Source organism: Phyllostomus hastatus, unplaced genomic scaffold (genome assembly GCF_019186645.2).
Source record: "Phyllostomus hastatus isolate PE091 unplaced genomic scaffold, TTU_PhHast_1.1 phas_scaffold_12, whole genome shotgun sequence".
In the NCBI taxonomy this organism is placed as follows: Eukaryota; Metazoa; Chordata; class Mammalia; order Chiroptera; family Phyllostomidae; genus Phyllostomus; species Phyllostomus hastatus.
The window spans coordinates 8,225,657-8,251,022 of record NW_025334007.1 but is presented as its reverse complement, the minus strand read 5'-3'; the positions used below and the strand labels follow the sequence as shown (position 1 = coordinate 8,251,022).

At 41.7% G+C, this 25,366-nt stretch overlaps 1 protein-coding gene and 1 long non-coding RNA gene across 4 annotated transcripts in view; both read left to right on the top strand.

Moving 5' to 3' along the window:
* The window catches only part of LOC123830008, a 70,150-nt gene extending 54,457 nt beyond the window's left edge, over positions 1-15,693 (top strand). The window contains exons 1-4 of one of the 2 annotated variants that reach the window (XR_006787679.1): positions 2,323-2,367; positions 3,789-3,898; positions 14,476-14,733; positions 15,644-15,693. This is a non-coding gene — a long non-coding RNA (uncharacterized LOC123830008). Of the gene's footprint in view, positions 1-2,322; positions 2,368-3,788; positions 3,899-14,475; positions 14,734-15,643 lie in introns of those variants that run through there. The other variant, XR_006787680.1, reaches the window with a different exon arrangement.
* Positions 15,694-23,854: 8,161 nt separating this feature from the next.
* PDK3 (pyruvate dehydrogenase kinase 3) overlaps positions 23,855-25,366 on the top strand; it is a 57,895-nt gene continuing 56,383 nt past the window's right edge. For both annotated transcript variants that reach the window (XM_045855943.1, XM_045855942.1), the window contains exon 1: positions 23,855-24,175. In XM_045855943.1, coding sequence (XP_045711899.1) covers positions 24,070-24,175 — 106 coding nt within the window. In that variant the 5' untranslated portion in view covers positions 23,855-24,069. The remainder of the gene's footprint in view (positions 24,176-25,366) is intronic.

Here is a 25,366-nt window from a genome sequence, read left to right as displayed (position 1 = left end):
AGCATTAATTTGATCTCTTAAGAACAAATTGTGAACAAAATAAAGAAACAAAATAGAAACAGACTCATAGATAATAGAGAACAGATTGACAGCTGCCAGAGGGGAGGGAGCTTGGGAGCTAGGTGAAGAGATTAAGCAAAAAAAGGAAAAAAAAACTCATAGACACAGACAACAGTGTGGTGATTACCAGGGGGAAAGGGGGTGGGGACAAATAGAAGAGGGTAAAGGAGGGATAGATGGTAATGGAAGGAGACTTGACTTGGGGTGGTGAACACACTATACGGCATACAGATGAAGTGTAGAATTGCACATCTGAAACCTATATGATTTTATTAACCAATGTCACCCTCAATAAATTCAATAAAATTTTTATTTTTTTATTATTTTAAAAATATTTATTTATTTTTAGAGAGAGGGAAGGGAAGGAGAAAGAGAGGGACAGAAATATCAATGTGTGGTTGCCTTTTGCATACCCCCTACTGGGGACCTGGTCCACAACCCAGGCATGTGCCCTGACTGGGAATCAAACTGGCGAGCCTTTGGTTTGCAGCCCACGCTCAATCCACTGAGCCACACCAGCCAGGGCTCAATAAAATTTTTTAAAAGAACAAATTAAACAATGATGCAGTCTGTATTAAAATGTTTTTCAGTCTCTAACATATATCAGCTCTTATGATTATTCATAATCATTTATGACTAAGAAACCCAAGAAGCCAATATTTGTAACAGTTACATGGCAAAATGCACGTCCTTAATTGATTTTACAAGTTATTTCAAAACAGTTTAATCTTCAGATTTCTTTCTGCGTGTGCAACACATCCAGTGCACCTAACAACCTGTCATTTGGGGACTGTGTGCTGTGGGCCTCTGGAGCCAGTCAGGTCTACAAGGGATCCTGGCATTGTCACTTACTAGCTGTGCAACATTTGACAAATTGCTATATTGGGGTCTTGACTTTCTTGTTTGTAAAACACAGAAAAAATATTAGGTGGAACGTTATGACATTGCCATTTGTAGAGGTCAAAAATGGTCAAATAGCAGCAATTTCATATGGTTCAAACTAATGATTACCTTACAGGGTGGTTGTGAGGATCAAGCCAGATAATACTTAATACCTGACACAGTACTTATTAAACATTAGTATTCCCTTTGATGAAGGTGAAAAATATTAGTGACAATGTTTAATTATCTCTTTTAAATTGGCAGCATATACACTGGTCCTTCACACATTATATACTTATTTAATTTGTGTCTTGCCTAGTTCCAGAAAGGATTTAAGTAGACTGTTTTACACATGGTTAGCACTAAATAACTATTTGGATACTAGTGAATTAATGCTTCTCTTTAGTTTTGGTTCCTTGGTCATTTATGAGCCATCATTTAATACTTTATTAGACTTTGATGAAACACTGGAGAGCCCAATTTAGACTGATCTTTTCCAAGAGGATTTGTAACAAAGTCTTCTTTTGTACTTCTGTGACAGGTGGTTCTTTCCTAAGAGCTGGCCCCATGCAGTGGTATCTGGTGACTCTCTAACAATGGGCTCTCTGGAAGTGATGGTGTGTGCTGGCTGTGGACCTGCCCTGCAGCATTTGCCAATTTCCGTGGTGTGAATAATTCTATCACTGCTGATTTCAGGCTCCCAAGTTGACATCACCGAATGCAGAGTTGGGTAGATGTGAGTGCAGGGAGCTCTTCTGCACTAGAAGCAGCTGGCTCCACGCCACTGGCCCCATGACAGATGAAACCCTACCTGAGGGCAGTGCTCTATACATTCGAACTGATAGTGTTCAGAGGGTATTTGATTTATATTTGTGCTGCTAGTAAAGTATTTTCACAATTACTGAACATTTTTGAAAAACACAACTAAACAGAATAACTGTGAAAAGGGAACAAAAACAATAATTACAATATTTATCACTATCCTAGATCTGTATGACACCTTCTCATTAAATTGCTTTCTTGATGAGACAACCTGCAAGGTTTTGCTCTTCTTTTCCCCTTTTGTCAGCCTATTATTTTAATAACTAAAATACTAAGTAAGCATTCCCAAGGAAAAACTACTGTGTAATTTTATTTATTGACTCTCTTCATGATCTTACTGACTCAGATGTTGGGAAACTCCTTTTTGACGGGATTGTAAAATCAAAGATCAAAAGTTGTTTTGTAAATGTGAAAGAATGTGAATCACAAAGGGGGGAATTGCTAAGAATATGGATCCTGTTATTGATGACATTTTTTTTTAACCCTCTCCTGAGAATATGTTTTTCCCATTGCTTTTAGAGGGAGAGGAAGGGAGAGAGGAAGGGAGGGAGAGAAGAGAGAAGCATCAATTGGTTGCCACCTAGGATGGAACCCGCAACCTAGGTATGTGCCCTGACCAGGAGCTGATCCCACAGCCTTTCGGTTATGGGATGACACTCCAACTGACTGAGCCACCCCAGCCAGTGTCATGATGTATTTTAAAAATTTCAAAATGCTTCTGCAAATAAAATATTTTTACTTCACCTCAGGGGTACTAAATGGGAGGTGGTATTGGGGTGGCAGATTTTAGAAGCCCATGGTATTTTTTTTGGTTGTCACAATAATTGGGGGGCATTACTAACATTTAAACGGTGGGTTAAGCCCAGTGATACTAAAATTGCAAATTGTCCCATATTCCACGTATCCTTCTAATGTCCTGCTGAACCTTCACGTAGGTGAAAATAAGCACCTAATTTTCCAGGAATGCAAATTGAAGGATGCTTGCACTTAACTATGCTTAGAACTTTCCAGGAGTTGTTTCCCATGTTGGGAAGTCATTACAAACCATCAGTACAGATTAAGTAATTTGTTGCCACTAAAGCATATCTGTGTTGGTCTGTGTCTTGAGCTGTCACTCACGGTGACGCTATGATTAGTATAAGCATCTGCCTACTTTATGTTGTCTGCTAGCATTGCCGAGCTTGAGGGTTTACATTTGGAGGTGCATGTTGTTTTATTATTAATTAGTTTCCTTTTATTTTCCCTTTCAACTTAGTCATTGCATAAATTTTTTTACAGTGATGTGTAGGATTATGTGGTATCACCTACAAATTTCTTTACAGGTTATTACAGGAGGACTAGTGAATATATATTATAAAAAGGATTGTTGGGTTTGAGACCATTGATCTAAATAACTATCCTTAGCATAATATGACAATACCATTTCTGTTTCCAAGGCCCACAGCATATCTGCGTATCATGTGACATCAGAGAGTGACATATCATATTCCCTTGGCTTCAAGACTGTTAAAAGATCATTCATTTCTGCTCCAGTCACTATAATTTGTGGTCTAAAATAATAATTGTATCCATCTTCTTGATCAGTGCTTCCAGTTTTGTCATTTGTTCCTCAGAACATTTTGTGCCTTCCTGGAAAAAGGACATACTCAAAAAGTCCGGTGGATCAAATATTTAAGGCCACTATAAAATGAAGTGAACCCAAATCCTTGAGTTTAGAATTTTTCCCTGAGAAATTTGGAGGCAAGCATTAATAAAAACATCTATTTTGTCTCATGCCATGCATATTGGCAATAAACACCCTGGTAAGAAAATAAGCAGTTGGTGCTATGTACATAGTAACAAGAAATAAACATATACTTTGAGCTGGATTCAAATATGAACCTACAGATCATGTTGTCAACACAGTGAAGGAGGAAAAAAAAACGCATCAGCGAATAAACCTGTAATGAATATGCAGGGTTAACCTTTGGCCAGATTGCAAAGTACCTGGCTTTGTTTTCAGCACTTCCATCTTCTTTCTGCAGTGCCCTCTTCTTCCCTCGGCACCTCCCACAACCACAAGCCTGAGGCTCTCAGTCAACGTGGAATTCACAAGCATTTTTGAGCTACTTCTACTGTAATGCCAAGCAACGTGGTAGGAATGATGAAATCTTTTTCTGACTTGAAGAAGTCTCCCTGTCAAGAGGAAAGGAGTCTGACTAACCTTTTTTTTTTTCTTACTAACTCAAGGACTCTTTTAAATGTAGATGGGCTCTTTTTAGAGGTCAGGATAGTGGTTAACTTGAACAAGGGGGAGTGACTGGGAAGGGGCACTAGACTTCTGGGGAGCTGGTAATGTTGTATTTGTTTCTTTTATTGTGGTAAAAAATATATGTCAGAAAATTAACCACCTTAACCATTTCTAAGTGTGCAGTTCAGTAGTGTTAAGTATATTCACACTGTCAAACATCTCCAGAACTTTTTCATCTCATGAAACTAAAACTGTACCCATTAAACACCAACTCCCTACTCTCCCTTCTTCCAGCCCCTAGGAACCACCATTCTACTTCCTGTGTCTACAAATTTGTCTAGTTCAGATACCCTAATGTTATATTTTTTCTTGTGGGTGCTGGTTACATGGGTATGTGCACATTGGGAAAATTCACCTAGCTGTGCACTTATTAATTGGGCACACTTCTATATGCATATTGTACTTCCAAAAAACAGTGTACCTTAAAAAAGTACATAAAGATAAAATTTTAAATTCATTACTGCCATTTCAACTAAGGTATTAGTAACTCACGATGTTAATGCTTCCCTGGGGTGTGTTAAAAGTTCCAGTTAGAGAAGGCAGTGCTTAACTCCAAGGAGTACTTGCTGGGGGCAGAACCTCCAAAGAGATGGCTTCAGACAGGCCCTCTTCAAATCTCACCAGATAACACAGCTCTGAGCCCCTTTATAGAGAATTCTGGTGCTGACCATCACAATCCCAAATCACTAAAACATGACACCCCAAATGAAAGCAGAAGGTGAAGAAAAAAATTGTCCTTAAAGAGGTGAATGGAATTGGGAGGAGAGCCTATTGAAATAGAATTTTAGCCCTGGCTGATATCACTCAGTGGATTGAATGCTGGCCTGTGAACCAAAGGGTCACAGGTTCAGTTCTCAGTCAGGGCACATGCCTGGGTTATGGACCAGGTCCTTAGGGAGCACATGAGAGGCATCCACACATTGATGTTTCTCTCCTTCTCTTTCTCCCTTCTTCTCTCTCTAAAAATAAATATACAATCTTAAAAAAATAAAATTTTAGAAAGAACAAAAGAAAGTTGGAAGAAGAGAATCATGCAGGGTTGTCAGATTTAGCAAAACAAAAATCAATTAATACAGGATACCCAATAAAATTTGAATTTCAGATAATCAAAAACTAAGTTTTTTTTATAGACTGAAAATACTATGAGTGATATTCAGTCTTTTTTTTAAAGATTTCATTTATTTATTTTTAGAGAGAGGGGAAGGGAGGGAGAAAGAGAGGGAAACATCAATGTGTGCTTGCCTTTTGTACGCCCCCCACTGGGGTCCTGGCTCGCAACCCAGGCATGTGCCCTGACTGGGAATCAAACCAGCAACCCTTTCCTTCATAGGCTGGCACACAGTCCACTGAGTCACACTAGCTGGGGCTCAACAAGTAAGTTTTTGAAGTGTGAATATGTTCCTAGTAGTACATGGGACATACTTTTGTTCTAAAAATATATTCATCATTTATCTGAAATTCAAATTTCACTGGACATCCTGTATTTTCCCTGCCAATCTGAGATGCAAAGGAAGAAGGAAGGAGATATATGGGCACTGGCACGCCCCCCCCCCCAGTTGAAAATCTACGTATAACTTTTGATTCCCTCGAAAAACTTAACTATTAATAGCCTACTGTTGACTTGAAGCCTTACAGATAACATAAAGAGTCAACACATACGGTATTTTGTATATTTATGTATTATATACTGTATTCTTAACAATAAAGTAAGCTAGAGAAAATAAAATGTTATTAAAATCATAAGGAAGAGAAAATAAATTTATTGCATGTACTGAAAAACACCGATGTAAAACTAGACCCACACACTTCAAACCCATACTGTTCAAGAGACAACTGTAGTCATAGGGAACATGAAAAATGTGTTTTCAATACAGGAAACTATCCCAAAGCCAAAGTCTCTGACAAGTACCTAGTATTGGATAACAGTCCCTTTCCTAAATGAGGGAAAGAACTTTCCACACTAGGAATCAGATTTTGCAATTAAGAAAGAATTAGGGGACTTTTCTTTAAAAAATTTCTTTTACTTATTTATCTTTAGAGAGAAGGGAAGGGAGGGAGAAAGAGAGGGAGAGAAACATCAATGTGTGGTTGCCTCTTGCATGCCCCCCACTGGGGACCTTGCCTGCAACCCAGGCATTTGCCCTGACTGGGAATCGAACTGGTGACCCTTTGGTTCACAGGCCAGCACTCAAGCCACTGAGCCACACCAACCAGGGCTAGTTAGGGGACTTTTCTTGAATATCTTGCTAGAGGTTCAGAGTTTAAACCAAATCCTAACCCATTCACTGTTTTCCAGAGAGCTGGCCGACAAAAACTGCCTAGGATAGTGGTGTGTGAGCTAGAGACAGGAAGACAAAAGACTTCTCATTGAAAGGCTTAGTACCTAGTAGTAGCTTGTCTCATCAGTTTTCATCTGAAGAAATCCTTGGTGTGTATTACTAGGGATTGCCATTAAAAGTAGTACATTAGCACTGGTGGGGAAAATAAATTCCTAAACGCTCTGCCCTACTTATTCATCAAAGCAAAAGCATGTGAAATTTACTCAAGGTGAATGAGGGCAGTTACTCTGGGAGAGTTGGTCTTACCATACAATTTCTGATTCTCTTTGAAGCCCTGTAGTTAAACCCTTCTCATTCTGAGTCAGCAGAAGGGATCATCAGGCTAGATCAGTGAAAGTCCTGAAACTCATTGTTTAAAAGAAATAATTTTTAAAATTGCAAGTATATAATGATGGTTAAATAATTAATAAAATTACTCTTGAGGGGTGTCCAACCTGTGGCTCATGGGCTGCATGCAACCCAGGATGGCTTTAAATGTGGCCCAACACAAAATCATAAATTTACTTAAAACATGATGAGATTTTTTGTGTGTGATTACATGTCGCAATGTATTAAATGTGAGGCCCAAGACAACTCTTTTTCTTCCAGTGTGGCCCAGAGATGCCAAAAGGTTGGGCACCCCTGCAAGACTGAGGTTCTCCAAGGCCTGTTTTATTTTATTTTAAATATATTTATTTATTTTTAGAGTGAGGGGAAGGGAGGGAGAGAAACATTGATGTAAGAGAGAAACATCCATCACCTCTCATATGTGCCCCAACCAGGGACCAAACCTGCCACCCAGGCATGTGCCCTGACTGGGAATGAACCAGCAACCTTTTGCCTTACTGGACAATGCCCAGCCACTGAGCCACACCAGTCAGGGCTACAAGGCCTATTTTAATGATTTTAAAATCAGAAGTATAGTTGCATGTGGTTAAAAGTAAATGTCTTTTCAACAGTTTGCCCCTAGGGATAGGTAAACTACATATATGTTCTATGATCTTCTTACACCATTAATTGCTTAGTAAGCTTTTCTTTCATTGAGTGAAATAAACTTTGATCTAGTTCAGGTTCCATTATTATAAAACCTTAAGACAACGAAGACTGAATTTATTATAGGGAAGCTGCATCTATGAGTGTTATCAACTGGATATGTAGAATCTTGATTGATACCTTTTATGGCCTTATGAAACTGTCAACAGCCCTGACCTGTATGTCCTTGGGTGTTTTCTCTAGATGTTCATACCTCAGCTACTCATCTACCAAATGAGGGGGTGGACCAGCTGACTTCTACCCTCTAAGCTCTAAACTTTCATGACTAGATTACATGAATGGTGTGTCCATCTCAGAGATAGATGACAGAGCAACTTACCTAGACCTTTTCTTGGTGGTGGTGTTTTTATTTTAATAAATCAAGGTAAGAAGAGTGTACAAAAAGTGTTTTTCAATTCCTTCTTGTCCTCTTAGAAATCTTTGGCCTTGCCAGGTAGCAAAGTTGATTAGACCAATGTTCTGGTACACCAAGGTTGGCGGTTCAATCCCTTGTTCAATACAAGAAGCAACCAATGAAGGCATGAATAAGTGGAGGAACAAATCAATGTTTTTCTCTCTCTCTCTTATCAATAAATTTTTAAAAATTAGAAATTTTTCTCTCATGAGTAAAATAATCAAGACTTGGAAAAAAACAGAATGTCCATAAAGCAGTAGTGTCTAGATGGGATCATGGGTTAAAGAAATGAAAGTTGGTTACTGCAAGGAGAGAAGATGCCATGAGAGAAAACATGCCTGTCTTTGCTTCCACAAAAATCCAGATCATGCTTGTTGGAAGCAAGAGATTCACTCCTACTTGGTACCCCAGTGATGCCAGAAGCAACATCTTCTGTTTGATTTCTATAACTTTCAGAAAAAGCATGTAAGGGCAGTTGTACCACAAGATGAGACTGGTCTGGAGGTAGCACTTCAGAATAAAACGTTCTCAGTCTTAAGAGTATTCATACCTTGCCCTGCCTGGTGTGGCCCAGTGGATTGAGTGCTGGCCTGCAAATCAGGGGGTCACTGGTTTGATTCCCAGTCAGGGCACATGCCTGGGCTTGGGCCAGGACCCTTGTGGGGGGTATGCAAGAGGCAACCACACATTGATGTTTCTCTCCCTCTCTTTCTCCCTCCCTTCCCTCTTTCTAAAATAAATAAATAAACTATTTTAAAAGCAAGAATATTTATACCAATTAAATCAAGTTTAAGATGCAAATTATTTGTATCATGAAACCCTTTTTGTTTCGTCATTGCTAAATGAGTGCCCTTCTAAGAGACTTTATTTATTTATTTATTTATTTATTTATTTATTTATTTGAGAGAGCTGAAGGGAAGGAGAAAGAGAGGGGGGAAATCATCAATCAGTTGCCTCTTGCACACCCCCAATGTGGGACCTGGCCCATGACTCAGGCATGTAACCTGATTGGGATTCAAACTAGCAACCTTTCTGTTCACAGGCCAGTGCTCAATCCACTGAACCACACAAGCCAGTGGTAAGAGCACTTTCTGTACACTGTTTTACAAATTATAAATGTATCTAAAAATACATTCAACCACAGCCTCTTGCTAAAACTCTCCCACCTGAGACACCTTGTGGCTACCCCGTCATCTAGTTTATGGAGAAATTGAGAGCTCAGAAGGGAGCCTTGGAGTTGGGAAGGTAGATTTGCATCAAACAAGGCAATGTCGCTTCAGCTGCTTCACTGGACCTCATCCCTGTCCTGTTCCATGGTTCTGCCTTCCACCAAGGGGACAGGGATCTGGGCATATGTATGTGGACACTACGGACTATACGTGCACACTCAAGGACAGACTAATTGAAACTGTTTACAAGAGGATCTCAGAGAGTTATCATGTGTTCAGTAAGACGATGTGTGTGTGGAATATGTATGGTGTATGATATTTTGTAGCAGAGTTCAGAATTTGTTCCAGAAAACTTTGCAAAACTTTTACCCTACTGGGCATGGGAGGTGTGGTAGGCTGAATAATATCCCCTCCCCCAAAGCTGTTCACATCCTAATCCCTGGAACCTGTGAATGTTACCTCATATGGATAAAGGGACTTTGCTGATATGATTAAGGGTCACATGGGGTGAGGGGGGGTTAAGGATTAAGATGGGGAGATGATCCTGGATTATCTAGATGCACCCAATGTAATCACCAAGGTTCTCATGGGAGGGAGTTAGGAGAGTCAGAGAAGGAGATGTGATGATAGAAGCAGAGATCAGAGTGATGCACAGTCATGAGCCAAGGAACCTAGGCAGCCTCCAGAAGTTGGAAAAGGAAAGAAAATTCTCCTTTACAGCTTCCAGAAGGAATGCACCACTGCCAACTCCTTGATTATAGGACTTTTGACCTTCAGAACTATAAAAGAATAAATTTGTTTTATGCCCCCAAGCTTATGGCAATTTGTTATAGCAGCAATAGGAAATTAATACAGGAGGACTCAACAGGGTGTTTTCAACTTGACAAGTATGGTTTAGTGAGCAAGAATGTTGGAGTAACAACTGGTGGGAATTTTCAAAGAGTCGGTTACTATACAGGTTTTTCTTGAGAGCCTGCTATCAGCTTGGAACTGAGACCTCAGTGGTGGACAAATAGCCATGGGCTCTGCTGATGTGGAACTTACAGCCACAAGAGGAAGACCGGCATTAAACCAAAAATTGCTATTAATTAACTTCAAGAGTACAATGTACTATAAAAGGAATACTGTGTGATGCTATGAGAGTGATTAAAAGGAGACCTAGTCCATCTGGATGGTCAGGGAAGGTTTTCCTGAGGATGTTTAAGGCAGACTCTAAGGATGAGCAGGAGTTAACTGTCTCAGGTTGGTGGGGGTGGGAAGAGCCTTTCAGACAGGAGGAAGAGTATTTCCAAAAGCTCTAGGCAGACAAAACATGGCATTTTAAGGAGATAAAATAAATGCAGTATTGTTGGAGCAGACTAAGTAAGAGCTAGGGCTGTATAAGAGGAAATGGAGGGGTGACTAGGAGCTAGACTAGGCAGGGCCTTCTAGGCCATTGAAGGAGAGTGTCATGGCCATATTTACCTTTTAAAAGATCACTTAGACTGTAGTAGATGACAGAGTGGAGTGAGAGGCAAGAGAAGATGCTGGGAGACCAGTTCTAAGGGCACTGCAATAGCCCAGGTGAGAAGAATGGTAGCCCTGGCCAGGATGGTAACAACTGTTAGGATGGAGAGAAGTAGAAGGATTTAAGAGACATAGAGGACAGAATCAAAAGACTTGGTGATTGACACAATGTGAGAGGTTACAGAAAGGGAGGTATCAAGAATGAAGTCTAGACTCTTAGTTTAAGCAACCTGCTCAGCAGAGCTACCATTTTCTAAGGATGGGAATAATACTGGAAGAGAAGAATTTTGGACGGGAAGACCATGAGAATAATTTTGACATGTACAGCTTAAGGGGGTCACTGAGACATTCCAGTGGAAGTGCCAAGTAGGCATTTGCATGTATAGGGGCAGGAGATTCAAGTTTGGGAGTCAGAAATTTAATGGTAAGTGAAGCCATGCGGGTAGTGGAGATTGCCTAGGAAGAGAGAAGCAAGTAAGAGCTCTTAGGAAAGAGCTCTAAGGAACCCTAAGATGAAGCAGAGGATCAGATGTCAGAAAAAGAAACCTGGAAATGAGTAGCAAGCAGGGAGAAAAACAAGGAGGGCGTGAAGCCACTGAATTCAAAGGAACAGAGTTTTGCAACAAGGAAGAAGTGACCATGAGGTCAAGGAAAATAAGGACTAAAAAGTATCCCTTGTTTGTGAAAATCATTGGTGACCACATGAATTTGATGGGGGGAGGGATGGGAACAGAACCTAGGAATTGTCATCTCTTCTGAGTGTTTCTGGCAGTCGTTAGAACAGGGTCTTCTAGAAAAGCCACATGGCAGTGAGAAGTCCACCGCAAAATTACACATGCACATGTACTTTGCCCTCATGGAAAGAAAAATGTAGGTGGTGGACAGGACTCCAGATCTTCACTGCACTTCTTTGTTCACTTGTCTCCTTGGCCAGGATTACTCCACCACTTGCTCTACCTCTTAGCTCCCTAGTCCTCGCTTGCTGCCATCTTGGGCTCCAGCCTTGATTATTCTGAGACTTGAACCATGAACTCACCCTCTCTTTCTCTTTCTTCCTTTCATTTTCCTAGTGTTATTAGAGAGATTTTGTGTTTCCACGCAATTTGAGTTAATCAACATTTTATTGCAACTGTTTCTTATCCAGCGTGTATGTATGCAGTAGCTCTTCACCAGGGACATACATGGCCAGTCCTGTGAGCAAAGGACACAAGGATATTAGGTAGGTGAGTTCAGGGAGAAGTTTAAGGGGGGCGCAGGATATTTTAAGTATTTTACCTCATGAGGAGCCTGGAAGGCTATTAGAAAAGCCAGAAGAGTTGCCACAGGTTGAAGATTTAAATGATGGGAAGAGAAAATGTTCCTCTACTTTTTTTGCCTACTGAAGTTCAGCTTACACCTAATTCAGATGGAGTTCCTTGACCATGACTATGAGATATATATAGGAATCCAACTTTCTCTGCCCCATGAAGCAACAGAGCATAACAATGGGAATAGGAACAGGTATTCCTCAGGTCATGCTGCCAAACAAAACTTACCCAAGACAAAAGTGACTTTCTCACTGAAACCAAAGTGACAACAGGAATTCTGAGAAGAAAAAAAAATGCAGTGAAAGAATGAAGCCATTTTGAGGGGAGGTAATACATGAAGAAAAGGGTTATACAGGGAGAAAAAGAATACAGTTCTGGCTTATGAAATAAGCTTGAGTGCTGAAACAATAATTGGAGTAATTGGCAAATAATATCAGAGTTCTGAGCTCAGTTTTGAACACAAACATAGCTTTTTGCAAACTTGGGGGTGGTTTCCTCCCTTTCACTATTTCCTTTGCTCTTCAGATTTGGATATTATTCTCTGAAGTAAAACAAAATTATTTTCTCTCATTTTCTGGAAAGCTCTGGTCCTAACTCTTCCCTTGGGATCTATTGAATAAGTTAGTACTTAAGGAATGATAGCCGCGGGTGACTACACTGACATCAATAAATAATTGAGTATTGTAGTCAGAGTTCTTCTCATACACTCATGATCTCCTTTTTAGAGATCAGCTGAAGTCCAGCTCCTCTCACTTTACATATGAGGAACTGGGCATGGAAAGATGAAGCAATTTTCCCAAAACCACAGAGCTAGTTTGTGGCAGATGTAGGCCTGGAACTTCAAGGTCAGGTGTCAACGAGGCTATGCTGTCATGCTCAAATATATCGGAACAGCAGCAGCCCCCATAACTGAAAGCTTCCTGAGGCTAGGAGGGCACCATCTCCAGTTCTCACAACAAACCTTTAAAGGAGGCTTTAGCACTCCCATTTTCTAATGAGAAAACCAAAGCTCTAAGAGGTTAGATAATTCACCTGAGACCACACAGACAGTAAATAATATGGAACAGTCTGATCTTGAGGGAAGACAAGGAGGGATCATCAGTATCTAGGGATGATCCTACACCTCAGCAGGAACAGGTGATGGCCTGGCCTGATGTCATGAGGAATGCCTAAAGGCCTACAACCACCAAAATTATCAACCCAACTCCTTGGCCATGGTGCCTAAAGGTTGCACTTGGAGCTACTGCTAGGAAACAACAGAGTCTTGAGGGAATGGGACCCTGAAGAGTTATGTTTTGTTGAGAAGGGAAACTATAAGAAGCAAGGAGAACTTTTCAGGCCCAGTAGGATGATACCAGTCATGTGGAGGCAGCATGAAGAGAAGGGGTCTCTGGAGAAAGAATCAATACTGCCCAGCTCAGACTGGTATTTAGAATGAGGCTGGGTCTTTGAGCCCCTAACTGGGTGGAGGCGCTTGTGGAGCTTGATAGCACACATTTATAGAACTTGATCAGTATGCTGTGACTGTATTATTTTTGGAGGGTGTCCATAATTACATGCAACTGAATTAATAACCCTAGGCTCAAGATACACAGGCCCATGCATGGTTCTCTTTTAAAATAAATACATAAATAATATGAACACCCATGAACTCAACACCCAAACCCCAAACTAGAACAGTTGATGGAGCTGTCTGACAATCCCAAATTTTGAAGAGGATGATATAGATTAACATCTCTTATTCATCCATTGGAGTATAAATTGGATTAATCAAGTTGCATTATCTCAGAGTGTTAAACATTCTTACAGAATCCATAAGCCTGTCCAAAAATAACATTCACATCAACACTGGTTACTATTTGTATTCACTAGCTAAATAACTAAAAAGAAGGAAGGAAGGAGAGAGAGAAATGAAAAACTACAAGCAGCCAAAATTACTCCTATGCCTACACACATAATATAAAATAAATCTTTGTAATATAATACAATACTAAGTGCAAAAAGCCAGTTGCAAAAGTCTTCTTACAGCTCAGTACTCTTATTCTGAAGTTCCACACAATAGAAATGAAATAATGTAAGCGTACATATGTGCATGATAAAGTAATTGTTTGTAAAAGCCAGGAAAGGATACAATTTTGGGTAGTATACACAGGGGGCCAAAAGTGCTAGGAAAATGCCTCATTCTCCACTCCCACAGGAATGGGTGGACAGATATCCCAGCTCCCTTGCCTCTCTGGCTAGGAGAATGCAGACGTGTGTCAGGAGCTTCCAAGAGCCTCCCCAGTGGGGTGGAGCTGCAGTGACCTGTGGGGTAACTTGCCTGATTGCAAGCCCTCTGATAGCTGACGTCCCTGCACCCCGGTGTTGTTTGCTTGGCATCATCTCACAAATAAGCGACTTGCACCCACTCTGCTCTGGGGAAAAATCCAAACTAATCTCATATCTAAGATCTTAATGAGGACACTTTTAGCTTGAACATGGAACTCTGGAAACATTCATGGAAGAGCCAGTTTTAAATGTTGAAAGTAGGAGCTCACCTAGGTGCTTTTACTAACAATCCAGTATTATACGTCATCCAGGTATGAGCTAGGGGTGCCTATGCTGCCAGGGACTGAAGTTAAGTGTCCTTTCCTGCTCTCATTCTCTTTTTTGTCTGTCCCCACCCCACCCTCAGATCCTACAGTCCACCACAGTCTCCAGCAGTCCCCAGGATTTCTGCTGGAACTATGTTCTCTGAGATACCTCTGCCATTTGGCTCTTCTTCCTGCATAGCTGCTGCTGAACTGGACAACTCCTTCACTGGAATCTGCCAGGAATAAATCACCCCAAACAAGCATTTTTGTGAATGAAGTACCAGTTACAAAATTGGTGGGGCCCTGGCCCAGTGGCTCAGTTGGTTGGAGCATCATCCCCATGCACCAAAAGTTTGCAGGTTTGATCTCTGGTCCCAGCATGTATGGGAGACAACAGATTAATGTTTCTCTCTCATACTGATGTCTCTCTGTCTCCCTTTCTCTCTCTCTAAAATCAATAAATATATCCTCAGGTGGAGAACATTATGCTAAGTGAAATAAGCCAGTCAGAGAAATACAAATACCATATGATCTCACTCATATATGGAATCTAAGGAACAAACTGACAAGCAAAGGAGAGACAGACATAGATGGAGAGCAGGCTGACAGCTGAGGAGGGCAGGGTAGAGGGTGGAGGGATTATGCAAAAAGGAAAAAGTACTATGGACATGGACAACAGTTCTGAAGGGGAAAGTGGGTATAAGGGGACTAAATGGTAATGGAAAAATACAATAAAAACAAAATTGGTTTTATTTTTTATATTTATTTATTTATTTGTAGAGAGAGGGGAAGGGAGCAGGAGAGAGAGGGGGAGAAACATCAATCTGTGGTTGCCCCTCACGCCGCCTCCCTCACTGGGGACCTGGCTTGCAACCCTGGCATGTGCCCCAATTGGGGATCTAACTGGTGATCCTTTGGTTTGTGGGCCAGCACTCAATCTACTGAGCTACACCAGCCAGGGCTAGTTTTATTTATTTTTTAAAATGAGGCTTTTTAAAGCCTCATTGCTTCCTATGGGAAGCAATTTCAATTTTAGAGGACATGTCTCCTCCCACTTTTTGTTTTGGCATCACTTCCTCTGCTTGTTTAGGTTTTCAAGTCATGGCAGACAGAAAAGCTTTGGCAACTGAATAACACCCTGAACAATTATTCAGTGTTGCATTTACTGGCTCTATCATACTTCAGTAGCTGACCTTGGGCAAGTTACATAGCTTCTTTGAGCCTTGGTTTTCTCATCTGTAAGTTGGTATACTCATGTGTGTTTTGCAGGATCACTGTATCTAACACAGCTCTGGCACAAAGAAGCCCAGCAGCAAAAGTAAGTTACCTTTTCTATATAAATAAATAGGAGTATAAGGGACACCTTGCAATATACTGAGCACAGCACTGCCCAGTAGAAATCTAATGTGAGCCTCAAATGTGGGCCACAGATGTAATTTTACATTTTCTAGAAGCCACACCAAAAAGGGTAAAAGAACCAGATGAATTTAATTTTAATACTATATGGGGTGGGCAAAAGTAGGTTTATAGTTGTCATGAAGGTTATAATTGTTACAGCAGCTTTATTAACTCAACAAGAATAAACTCTGTGTTTTGGATACTCATAACTAACTATAAACCTACTTTTGCTGACCACTGTATTGACTTAACCAACTTAACCAATATATCAAATGTTATCATCTCAGCATGTAATCAGTATAAAAATTCATAATGACGTAGATGGTATTCTTTTTTTTTACACCAAGTCTTTGAAGTCCAGCATGAATTCTACACTTGTAACATATCTCAGTTTGGACTAGCACATTTCAAGTGCTCCTCAGCACTTGTGGCCAGTGCAGCCTTAGCACTTCTGATGGGATTGCATCTCTTTAAATTTTGACTTGATTTTTAGCACACATTTCAAGTTGTGGAAGTGCTGGGCCCAGTCCCATTCCTTTAATAGCACTAATTTAAAGCTGTCTCATACGTCCAATAGAATATGGAACCAATTATCCTAGAGCAGGAAGCCCCAATCTCTTTGTGAGGAATGGCTATTTTTCTTCTCGAAAATTTCAAACCTCCAAAACATTAGCATAAGTGGATAGAGGGGAAAGTGACAACAAAATTCCAGTGGCCTGGGGGAGGAGACCTTCCTGGTAGCTACACACTCCTCACTGATGGAGATCTAAGCAACCTGGGGACTGACTTATTAAGTTTGCCGTCACGTTTGCTGTTGGTGATCATGATGGTTGGGGTGGCGGGGAGGCTGTGCCTTGATGAATAGCCTGGATGGATGAAGGCTGTACTAGACTTGCTGGTATAAGAAACACCAAGTTTTCCAGATACTAGGTGGCATCTTAGATGTCAGAGTCCACTGCAAATACTGGTTCATGCTCAGTTAATTATGGGCACTAAGGAAATATTAATAGAAACTGATAAGACCATGTTTGGTGTAGAAACAGAAAAGCTGTAAACTCTGACAAGTCTCTGCATAACTAACCTTCATCTCTTGGGGCAAAGGAGAACTCAGTAAGGCCCTTTATGTTATCTATCCTTGGTTCATATTTTTGGAACTTGCTCCTACCCAGGGACTCCAAGGATTTCTTAAATGTCGATCTAACTATGGTATGACTTGAAGCACTCTTTAGTGGTTCTTGTGTTGTTGTCATTTTTTGTTCTGTTTCCTTCCAGACTTTTTTCTATAAACTTTTTGTGATCTCATAGCTGAGCTCAAATTTAACATCTAATTCTGTACCTCACTTTTTCCAACTTACAATGTTTGCATTTTCCATGTTTTCATGTTGACTTCATAGACTATGTTTTTAATGACGGTATAATGGTCCATTGAGTGTATGTGCCATGATTTATGTAACCATTCTCCATTATTATTGCCCTTCTGGATATTATAGGATGTAGTTTTGTTTTATAATACTTGGGCACCAGAAATATTACCATTCTTTATTCTTTAAAATTAAATTAAATCTGGGTTAGGCTAGAAAGTTAGGCTACATTTCACATATATACCCAAACTGGCCTAAACCATGAGAGAGATGCACAGGCCTCTAACTGAAAGTTCAGAGAAGGTTTCAGGGTTAATCTAGTTCAGTCGCCTGACATCATCGAGGACCCGGGTTCTTCCAGTTTTCTGCTCTACTCTCTGCACAGTTAGCTTCACCTTGGTATAAGATGGTTGTCAACTGATGCCACATGCTTCTTTGTGTACATTCAGAGATGGTGGGGGGGGGGAGGTCGAAAGACAGAGAGAGAGAGAGAGAGAGAGAGAGAGAGAGAGAAAGATTGATTCTTCCAGAATCTCCCTTCAAATAGCAAGTAAGCTTTCTTCACAGCCACCCCCAGAAAATGTCTCCTCCTTACCCATTGTCCTAAATTGGGTCATATGCCCATCCCTGCACCAAGAGCCATGGTCAGAATTAAGCTCATTAGTCTTTAGATTGAGACATATATCTCATTACTACAAATAAAGCAGGCTATTTCTCTCCAAAAGCACAAATGCACTCACTGCATGGGGAAGTAAACATAGTTACCAGTGGAAGAAGGAATGAATTTGTAGAGATCACTGAAATGTCTCCTGTATCTTCCAACTTCTGTTTTCAGCCCTAGAAACCAAAACACCCAGCTATACAAACACAGCTAATGAAATCCCCAAGGCACGGCAGTCCTAAGCCCACACCCAAAGGCTCCCCCTCTCCACTGTCTTTCAGGTGAGGGAAGATCAGCTACCCCTTTCTTCTGACCCTCCAAGAGCAACAAAAACAAATCACAGATTTAACTTCTCAACACAGTATCCTGCTACATCATCTCTGTACTTAAGCTGTTTTTTTTTTTTCTGACCTCCTTTGGGGAGAGAGAAAGACGACTAAGACTGGACACCTTCCTTAATTAGAAATGAAAGGACCAGTATAGACTTCAAGAGGATTTGCACCATCCAAAAAAAATATCAAGGATCTGGGTACTTGGGAGAATAGAGCTACTGCTTCAAATCACACACATATTTGATTAAAGGTAAATTTAGTAAAACTTTATTAAATAACCCTCACTCCTCTAGTTCACTGATCTTCACACTTTAAAATCCCATTTGTAAAAAAAGTGAGCTGGTGAATCTTGGATACAACTGAAATTTCCTTTAGTAGGTAAATGAATAAATAAACTATGGTATATCCAGACAATGAAATATTATTCAGCCTTAAAATAAGTGAGATATCGAGCCACAAAAAGACATGGAATAATCTTTCATGTACACCGCAAAGTGAAAGAAGCCAAAATGAAAAGGCTACCCCTTGTAGGATTTCAATTGTAGGACTTCTGGAAAAGACAAAACTAGGCATGCAGGCAGTGAAAAGATCAGTGGTTGCCAGGGCCTGGTGGGAGGGATGTAGAGGCAGAGTGAAGAGGACTTGTAGGCCAGTGAAACTACCCTGCATGATACTATAATGGTGGATATATGTCATTACACATTTGTCCAACCTCATGGACTGTACAACAGCAGGAGTAAATGCAAAGTATGGATTTGGGTTGATAATGATGCATCAGTGTAAGCTCACTGATTGTAACAAATGTATCATTCTGGTGTGCACTGTTGATGGCGGGGAGGTTGTATGTGTAGGGACATACAGGAACTCCCTGCACTTTTGACCTAATTTTGCTGTGTACCCAAAATGATTTTAAGTAACTAAGTCTATTTTTTAAAATGCAGGACAGTATTATGAAAGAACTGAGAATTGAGAGTCAGGAGACCCAGACATAAACCCAGGCTGTCATTTACATGCTGTGTAGTCTTAAATTGTTTTAACCTTTCTGTATCTAAGTTCACTCACATGTAAAATGGGGACAATATTAACCCATAAGATTATTTACTGTGAAGAGACAACCATAGGTACTTGCACAGAGCACACAGTAGGGGCTCAAAAAGTGCTGATTGAGCCCTGGCTGGTGGGGCTCAGTGGATTGAGTACAGGCCTGTGAACCAAAGGGTCACTGATTGGATTCCCAGTTTAGGACACATGCCTGGGTTGCAGACCAGGTCCCCAGTAGGGGGCGCATGAGAGGCAACCACACATTGATGTTTCTCTCCCTCTCTTCCTTTCTCTAAAAAATAAATAAATAAAATATTTTTAGAAATGCTGATTGAGAGTGAAGACAGAGGAGGAGGAAAAGACCAGGATTTCATAAAGTCAAGAGATGTTGGAGGCATTTTATAATAAGATTAATCAATTAATGGTGATGAGATAATCAGCAGTTATTTCTTTTTTGCCTCGTATGGTCCACTCCACTTTGGATTTGGGCTTTTGGCTTAATCAGATTATGATTTAATAAAATTTCCATATTGCTTCTATTCTTCAGAACACTACCCTTGCCTTTGTTCTCTTTTGAGAGCTCATGGGAAGGAATGCAGTTTGGGGTAGGTTTTGTCACTACTGTTGTCGGTTTTCATTTATTTAATAGATATTTACTGTGAACCTGAATGGTGACTGGTAGTTCTGTTGCACACTGGGGATGAAGCACTGCATAAGCCAGACTTAGGCCCACTGGTCACAGAGCTTATGCCTAGTGCCAAAGATAGGCATTAATTGACTTATACCAGAGTGTTTTGAGTGGTACAGTGGGAAGTACAAGAGAATCAGGAAACCATACAAATAGCAAGGGGAACAAATCACCTTGATGGTCAGGGAAGGCCTTTCTTGATGTCTAAATCTTGAGTATGCTGAGGTCTGAGGCATTAGCTAAAAGGAATAGGGAACTGGAATAGAGTGTATAGGGCAGGACAGCAGGTTCTTTCCTTTGAGTATGCATCAGAATGAGTTAGCTATTACTGCATATCAAATCAGCCAAAAATTTATCACCTGGAAACAGCAAACATTCATTACAACAGAGAGGTTTTGTGGGTCAGGAGCGCGGGAGCTACTTAGCTGAGTGCTTGTGACTCAGGGTCTCTCACAAGGTTATAGTCAAGGTGCAGGACAAGAGAGGGCTCTGCTTCTAAACCAACCTGCTTCCCGGCTCACTCTTGTGGGCTTCTCCAACAGGGCTGCTTTGCGGCATGCCCATGGCTTCTGAGACAGAGGGAAAGAGAATATGAACCTTAAGATGGGAACCTAAGTGTTTTTTAAATGTTCACTTTATTATTATTATTAGTTTTATAATACTTGTCCTCGAAAGTAGTTATTCTATGGATATAAAATATTTTTACTGATATCCTATTTTTCCATTTATATTATTTAAAAATATTTTCTTTTATATTTTGTAATCAAAAGGTACTTATATTTCCCTGTTTTATTGAGATATAATCGACATATAACATTATATAAGTTTAAGGTGTACCGTATACTGATTTGATATCTGTATATATCATGAAATGATTACCACAATAAATTTAGTTAACATCCATCAACTCGCATAGTTATAAATATTTTCCCCTTGTGATGAGAACTTTTAAGATCTGCTCTCTTAGCAACCTTGAAACCTCCCAGTTATAAAAGATAAATAAGTTTTGGGTATGTAGCATGCAACATAGTGACTATAATTAACAGTACCATATTGTGTAATTGACTTTATTTTTTAGAACAGTTTCAGAATTATAGCAAAATTAAAAGATAGTACACAAGTTCCCATACTCGCATTATCTTGGTACATTTGGTACACTTCATGAACAAATGTTGATACATTATTATTAAACAGAGTTGGCACAAAGTCCATCCTTTGTTCAGAATTCCTTAGTTTTTACCTAATGTCCTTAAATCTGTTCCAGAATCCCCTCCAGGATAGTAACTTATGATTAGTTCTCATGTCTCCTTAGGCTTCTCTTGGCTGTGAGAGTGTAGGATTTTCCTTGTTTTTAATGTCCTTTATAATTTTGAGGAATTACTGGTCGGGGATATTGTAGGACTGGAGTTGTTTTACAACCTAACCTTTGAAGTGAGATCTCATCACTCTGGCCATCCTTTATTTGTTAGAAGCTAGTACCACTAAATCTCTCGAGGGGAGGAATATTAAAGAATTTGGGGCTATATCTTTAAAACCCCCATAGCTTGTCAGGCCTTACCCCTGGAGTTTCTGATTCAGTAGGTCTACAATGGGGTTCAAGATTTTGCTTTCTAACAAGTTCCCAGGTAACTCCCCTGTTGCTGGTCTAAGGATCTCCCTTTGAAAGCCCCTGGGATCGGGGTCCCTGGGAAAGACCTTGGTGTGTACAGGAATATAAAAAGTTCATCAAGATCTATTTATTTCTGTCAAGACCTGTCTCTTGTAACTACAGCCTGCACTGAAATCAACCCACTGGTTTAGCTTCTGACTTTTGCCAATTAACACAAAACTATTAGCTAAAAATATACATTGCTGTATAAAACACATCCAATATCTTGTGTTTTTATTAGATATGATTTATTTCATTTGATTGTCACAAATACCAGGGAGAGAAATCATGTATCTTCCTCTGATATAAGAAGTAACTGGGACACAAAGTCTAAGTGACCCGTGTAAGCTCACACAGCTAGTTAATGACAGAACCAAGCTCAGGACTGGGTCATGTGAGCCCTGGGCCAGCACAATTTCTATTATACCAGGCTCTTTCATATTGTTCCCAATTCTAAGATTTGCCACCTTTTGGACAAACATCAGTAAAACTATGCACATGACAGTTTAGGTCAAAATCAAATCAACAGAATACATAGATTTAAAGTAGCATTTTGTTTAGTGGAAAAGGAAGGAGTGAAACAAGTGACTTTCAAGCTCAGAAAGATCAGCAGCATTTGTAGTTTCAGTTGGGAAACCTTCACTCTTCACCAATAATGAATTCTCCCTGCTCACTAACTCCCACAATAGCCACCAAGTACATTCTGCCTCCAGGTAGCATCTGACAAAGTCACCACAGACCACAGGTCTTCTTCTCTGCCCACATGGGCTCACCAACAGGATTGCTTAGCCGAGCTCCTGGTTGAAGAGGTTGTTAGTATGTTTCTTTTAGGCTTTGGTTTGGATGGAAAAGACCTGGTAGTCTGTATACGCTACCATCACCAAGATGACTTGAAAATCTAGAAGTGGGGAAGACCATTACTGTCTTTGAGTGTATGTATTACTGTTCTTTAAGTTCAGAATAGAGATACAATTGAATTGGGTGCATACCCATTGAAGGCACAAAAGCTAAGTATCAGTAGCTACACACCAAATAATCTTATTCACTGAGAAAACCAGTCCAATCAGAGCAAAGGAGTGGTTTCTAGCTAGGGTTTTACCTTTCCTTAGAGAACATCCTGCCTTTCATTTTAGTTGTTTACATGCTGCAAAAAAAAATAAATAAAATAAGGTTTGATAGAAATGGTTAAAGCAAGCGGTACTTCATTTATTCACAGTAGGAAATAATGATTTCATATACTGAATGCTGAGTTCAAGTTCACTCTTATGTAGACAAAGAATACCAACACACAGTGTAAGCATAGACTTTTTGTCCCCAAGTAGTGGTGCTGGTGGTGGGGAAGCAAGAAACAGTCCTATGGTAGTGGCATTGACAAGGGGGTATAAGAGATAGTGCCAATGACCTTCAATTTTACTGTTTCCAATGGTAGTGGGGATGGGAGCATGAAACAGTCAGTGACCTTACAATTAATCCTGCCCGTGGTGTCAGGGAGAGTGCACAGGGCGTCGTGGGAAGGAGGCACAAAACAAAATGTCAGTGACCTTAAATTCGATCCTGTCCAATGGTGGTGGTGGGTGGGTGAAACAGAGTCAATAACTTAATTAATTTTGTCCAAAGGTGTTGGCCCAGGTGGGAGGGAGGTGGTGGTTGGGGAACAGGGGTCACGGGCCACGAAGCAGAATTGATGACGTAAAAATCCTGTCCAAAGGTGTTGGTGAGAGTGGAAGTGAGAGGGTGAGGTGGGGTGGGGCCAGGGAGGGCAGGACACAAGTCAGTGATGGTACAATGAATTCTGTCCAAGAGTGAGGGGTGGGCACAAAATAGACCCAGTGAGTTTCATTTGATCCTGCCCAAAGGTGGTGGTGGTGGTGGTGGTGGGCGACAGGACGGCATGAAACAGCCACTATGGTTAAGTGGCAAACAGAACCTAAAAATCAAAGCATCAAGACGTACGGAACACCTTGAAGCACAACAGCCAGCCTCCAGGGAAGGCCTCCTGGAAGAGGTGCCATCGGTTGAGAGAGGCCGGGAGCAGCATTTAGGATCAGATTCTTTACGTGCCTCCAGGCCTTCTCCCAGCTCCTCTCAACCTCAGCTACCTTTCTGCCACCGAGGACCTAGTCGGAGGCCGGACCTGAGGTACTAGCACTTGCTTGCCCGGACCCGGAGCCAGAGAGGAAGGAACCGGCGCCCCACCACAGAAGAAAGCGAAGGCGACGGCAGCCAATCAGTGGGCGGCGCGTGCGGCCTTGCGCCCCTCGCGCCCCTCGCGCTCCCGCTACCCCGCTTCCTGCTCCCCTCAGGCGCCGCGTACGTGCAGCCGCTGGCTCCGCCCCAGGGGCGGGGCCTGGGGTATCCGAGGTGGGCCGGCAGGGGCCAGGGAGGTGCTGCTGCCTCCGCTGCTGCCGCTGCCGCTGCCACTGCGGCGGCTGCGCCCGCGGCACCGAGGACGAGGCTGAGGCCGGGGTGCGCGCTTGGCTAACGTGCCGAATCCGCGCCTCTCGGTTGCACCGGCCCCTGCGGCCGCTTGCGTGTCTCGGCTGGTGTGTGTGCTGCCCCGGCGAGGATGCGGCTGTTCCGGTGCCTTCTGAAGCAGCCGGTGCCCAAGCAGATTGAGCGCTACTCGCGCTTCTCGCCATCACCGCTCTCTATCAAGCAGTTCCTGGACTTCGGTGAGTGCAGGGCCCCGGGCCCCCATGGTCCCCACGGTTCCAATGGCCCTGGGGTGCGGGACGCTGTCTTCCTGGCCCTACACCATCGCGGGTCTCCACAGCTTTAGGGTAAAGTCGTGGGAACCGCGGGCAGGGCTCCGGGCTGTCCAGGGACTCTCTTGGGGACTCTGATTTCGGGGCGCGCAGGGACAAGGCCTTATACCCATACCGGTCGGGGGCCTACCCGTAGACACAGAACCTCATCCCGAATGGGACGCCCCAGACGTGCATGTTAAGCTTCAAATCTACTTGACACAGACCTCCCCGCCCTTAAAACTTCCCAGTGGAATGTGCGTGGCTTTTTCACGTTTTTATTTTTAGATTCTTTCTTTGGTTGGTTAAGAGCTGTTTAGAAACACCTTGAGGTCGTATAAATTATGCAACGGCATTTTGTTCCTTTTCTGTTTTAAGGTTCTCTGGGGTGGCCGGAGCCGCAGGACTCGAACTGCGTTATCTTCTTAGTGTTATGTTAAAATAGTTAGAGGCCTGTGCTGTTTAAGCCTTCGATGCTGGGGAAGAGGGTATGTGTGGGCTCTCAGCGTGAGAGCAGGGTTTGATACAACCCTGGCCTCGGTGCTAGCACCTTTGCTCGCACCTCAACTTTTGTGTCCCACCCACCTCCTCCCATGTTGAGTGGGCTGGGCTGGTGGGCAGCTTCCACGGATTGAGGTGGGAGTACAGCGGACCGGGCGCCCAGCCTGCCTGAGGCCTAGCTGAGATGGGGCTAGATTCCACTACCTTATGTTAATTGGATCATGTTTCTCCAGAGTGGTGCCTTTTCAACCTCTGGGTGAATACTCCTAATTACTGAATGCAAGAGAGCTGGTTGTGGAATAACTAAAGTCAACCAAAAGTGCTCACCCAGGTATCAGAATGGAACTCGGCATCCTTGAAGGAAAATAAAATAGAGCGGCAAAGATGTTCTAAGCTCCCAAGGGAAAATAGCCTATTGTTTATGTCTGTTCATTTCATGAATTTTATGTGAAGGAGTAGTCTCAGGTGGATATAAAAACTAAAGTGTGGAATAGGTAGAACACTTGAGGAAGACCCAATATGCAGAATGTGATGTCCATACTGAAGTTGGAATGGGAAGAGAGAAATAGGGTGACGTGGAAACCAGATTAAATTTTAAGAAACCAGTTTGCCAGAGAA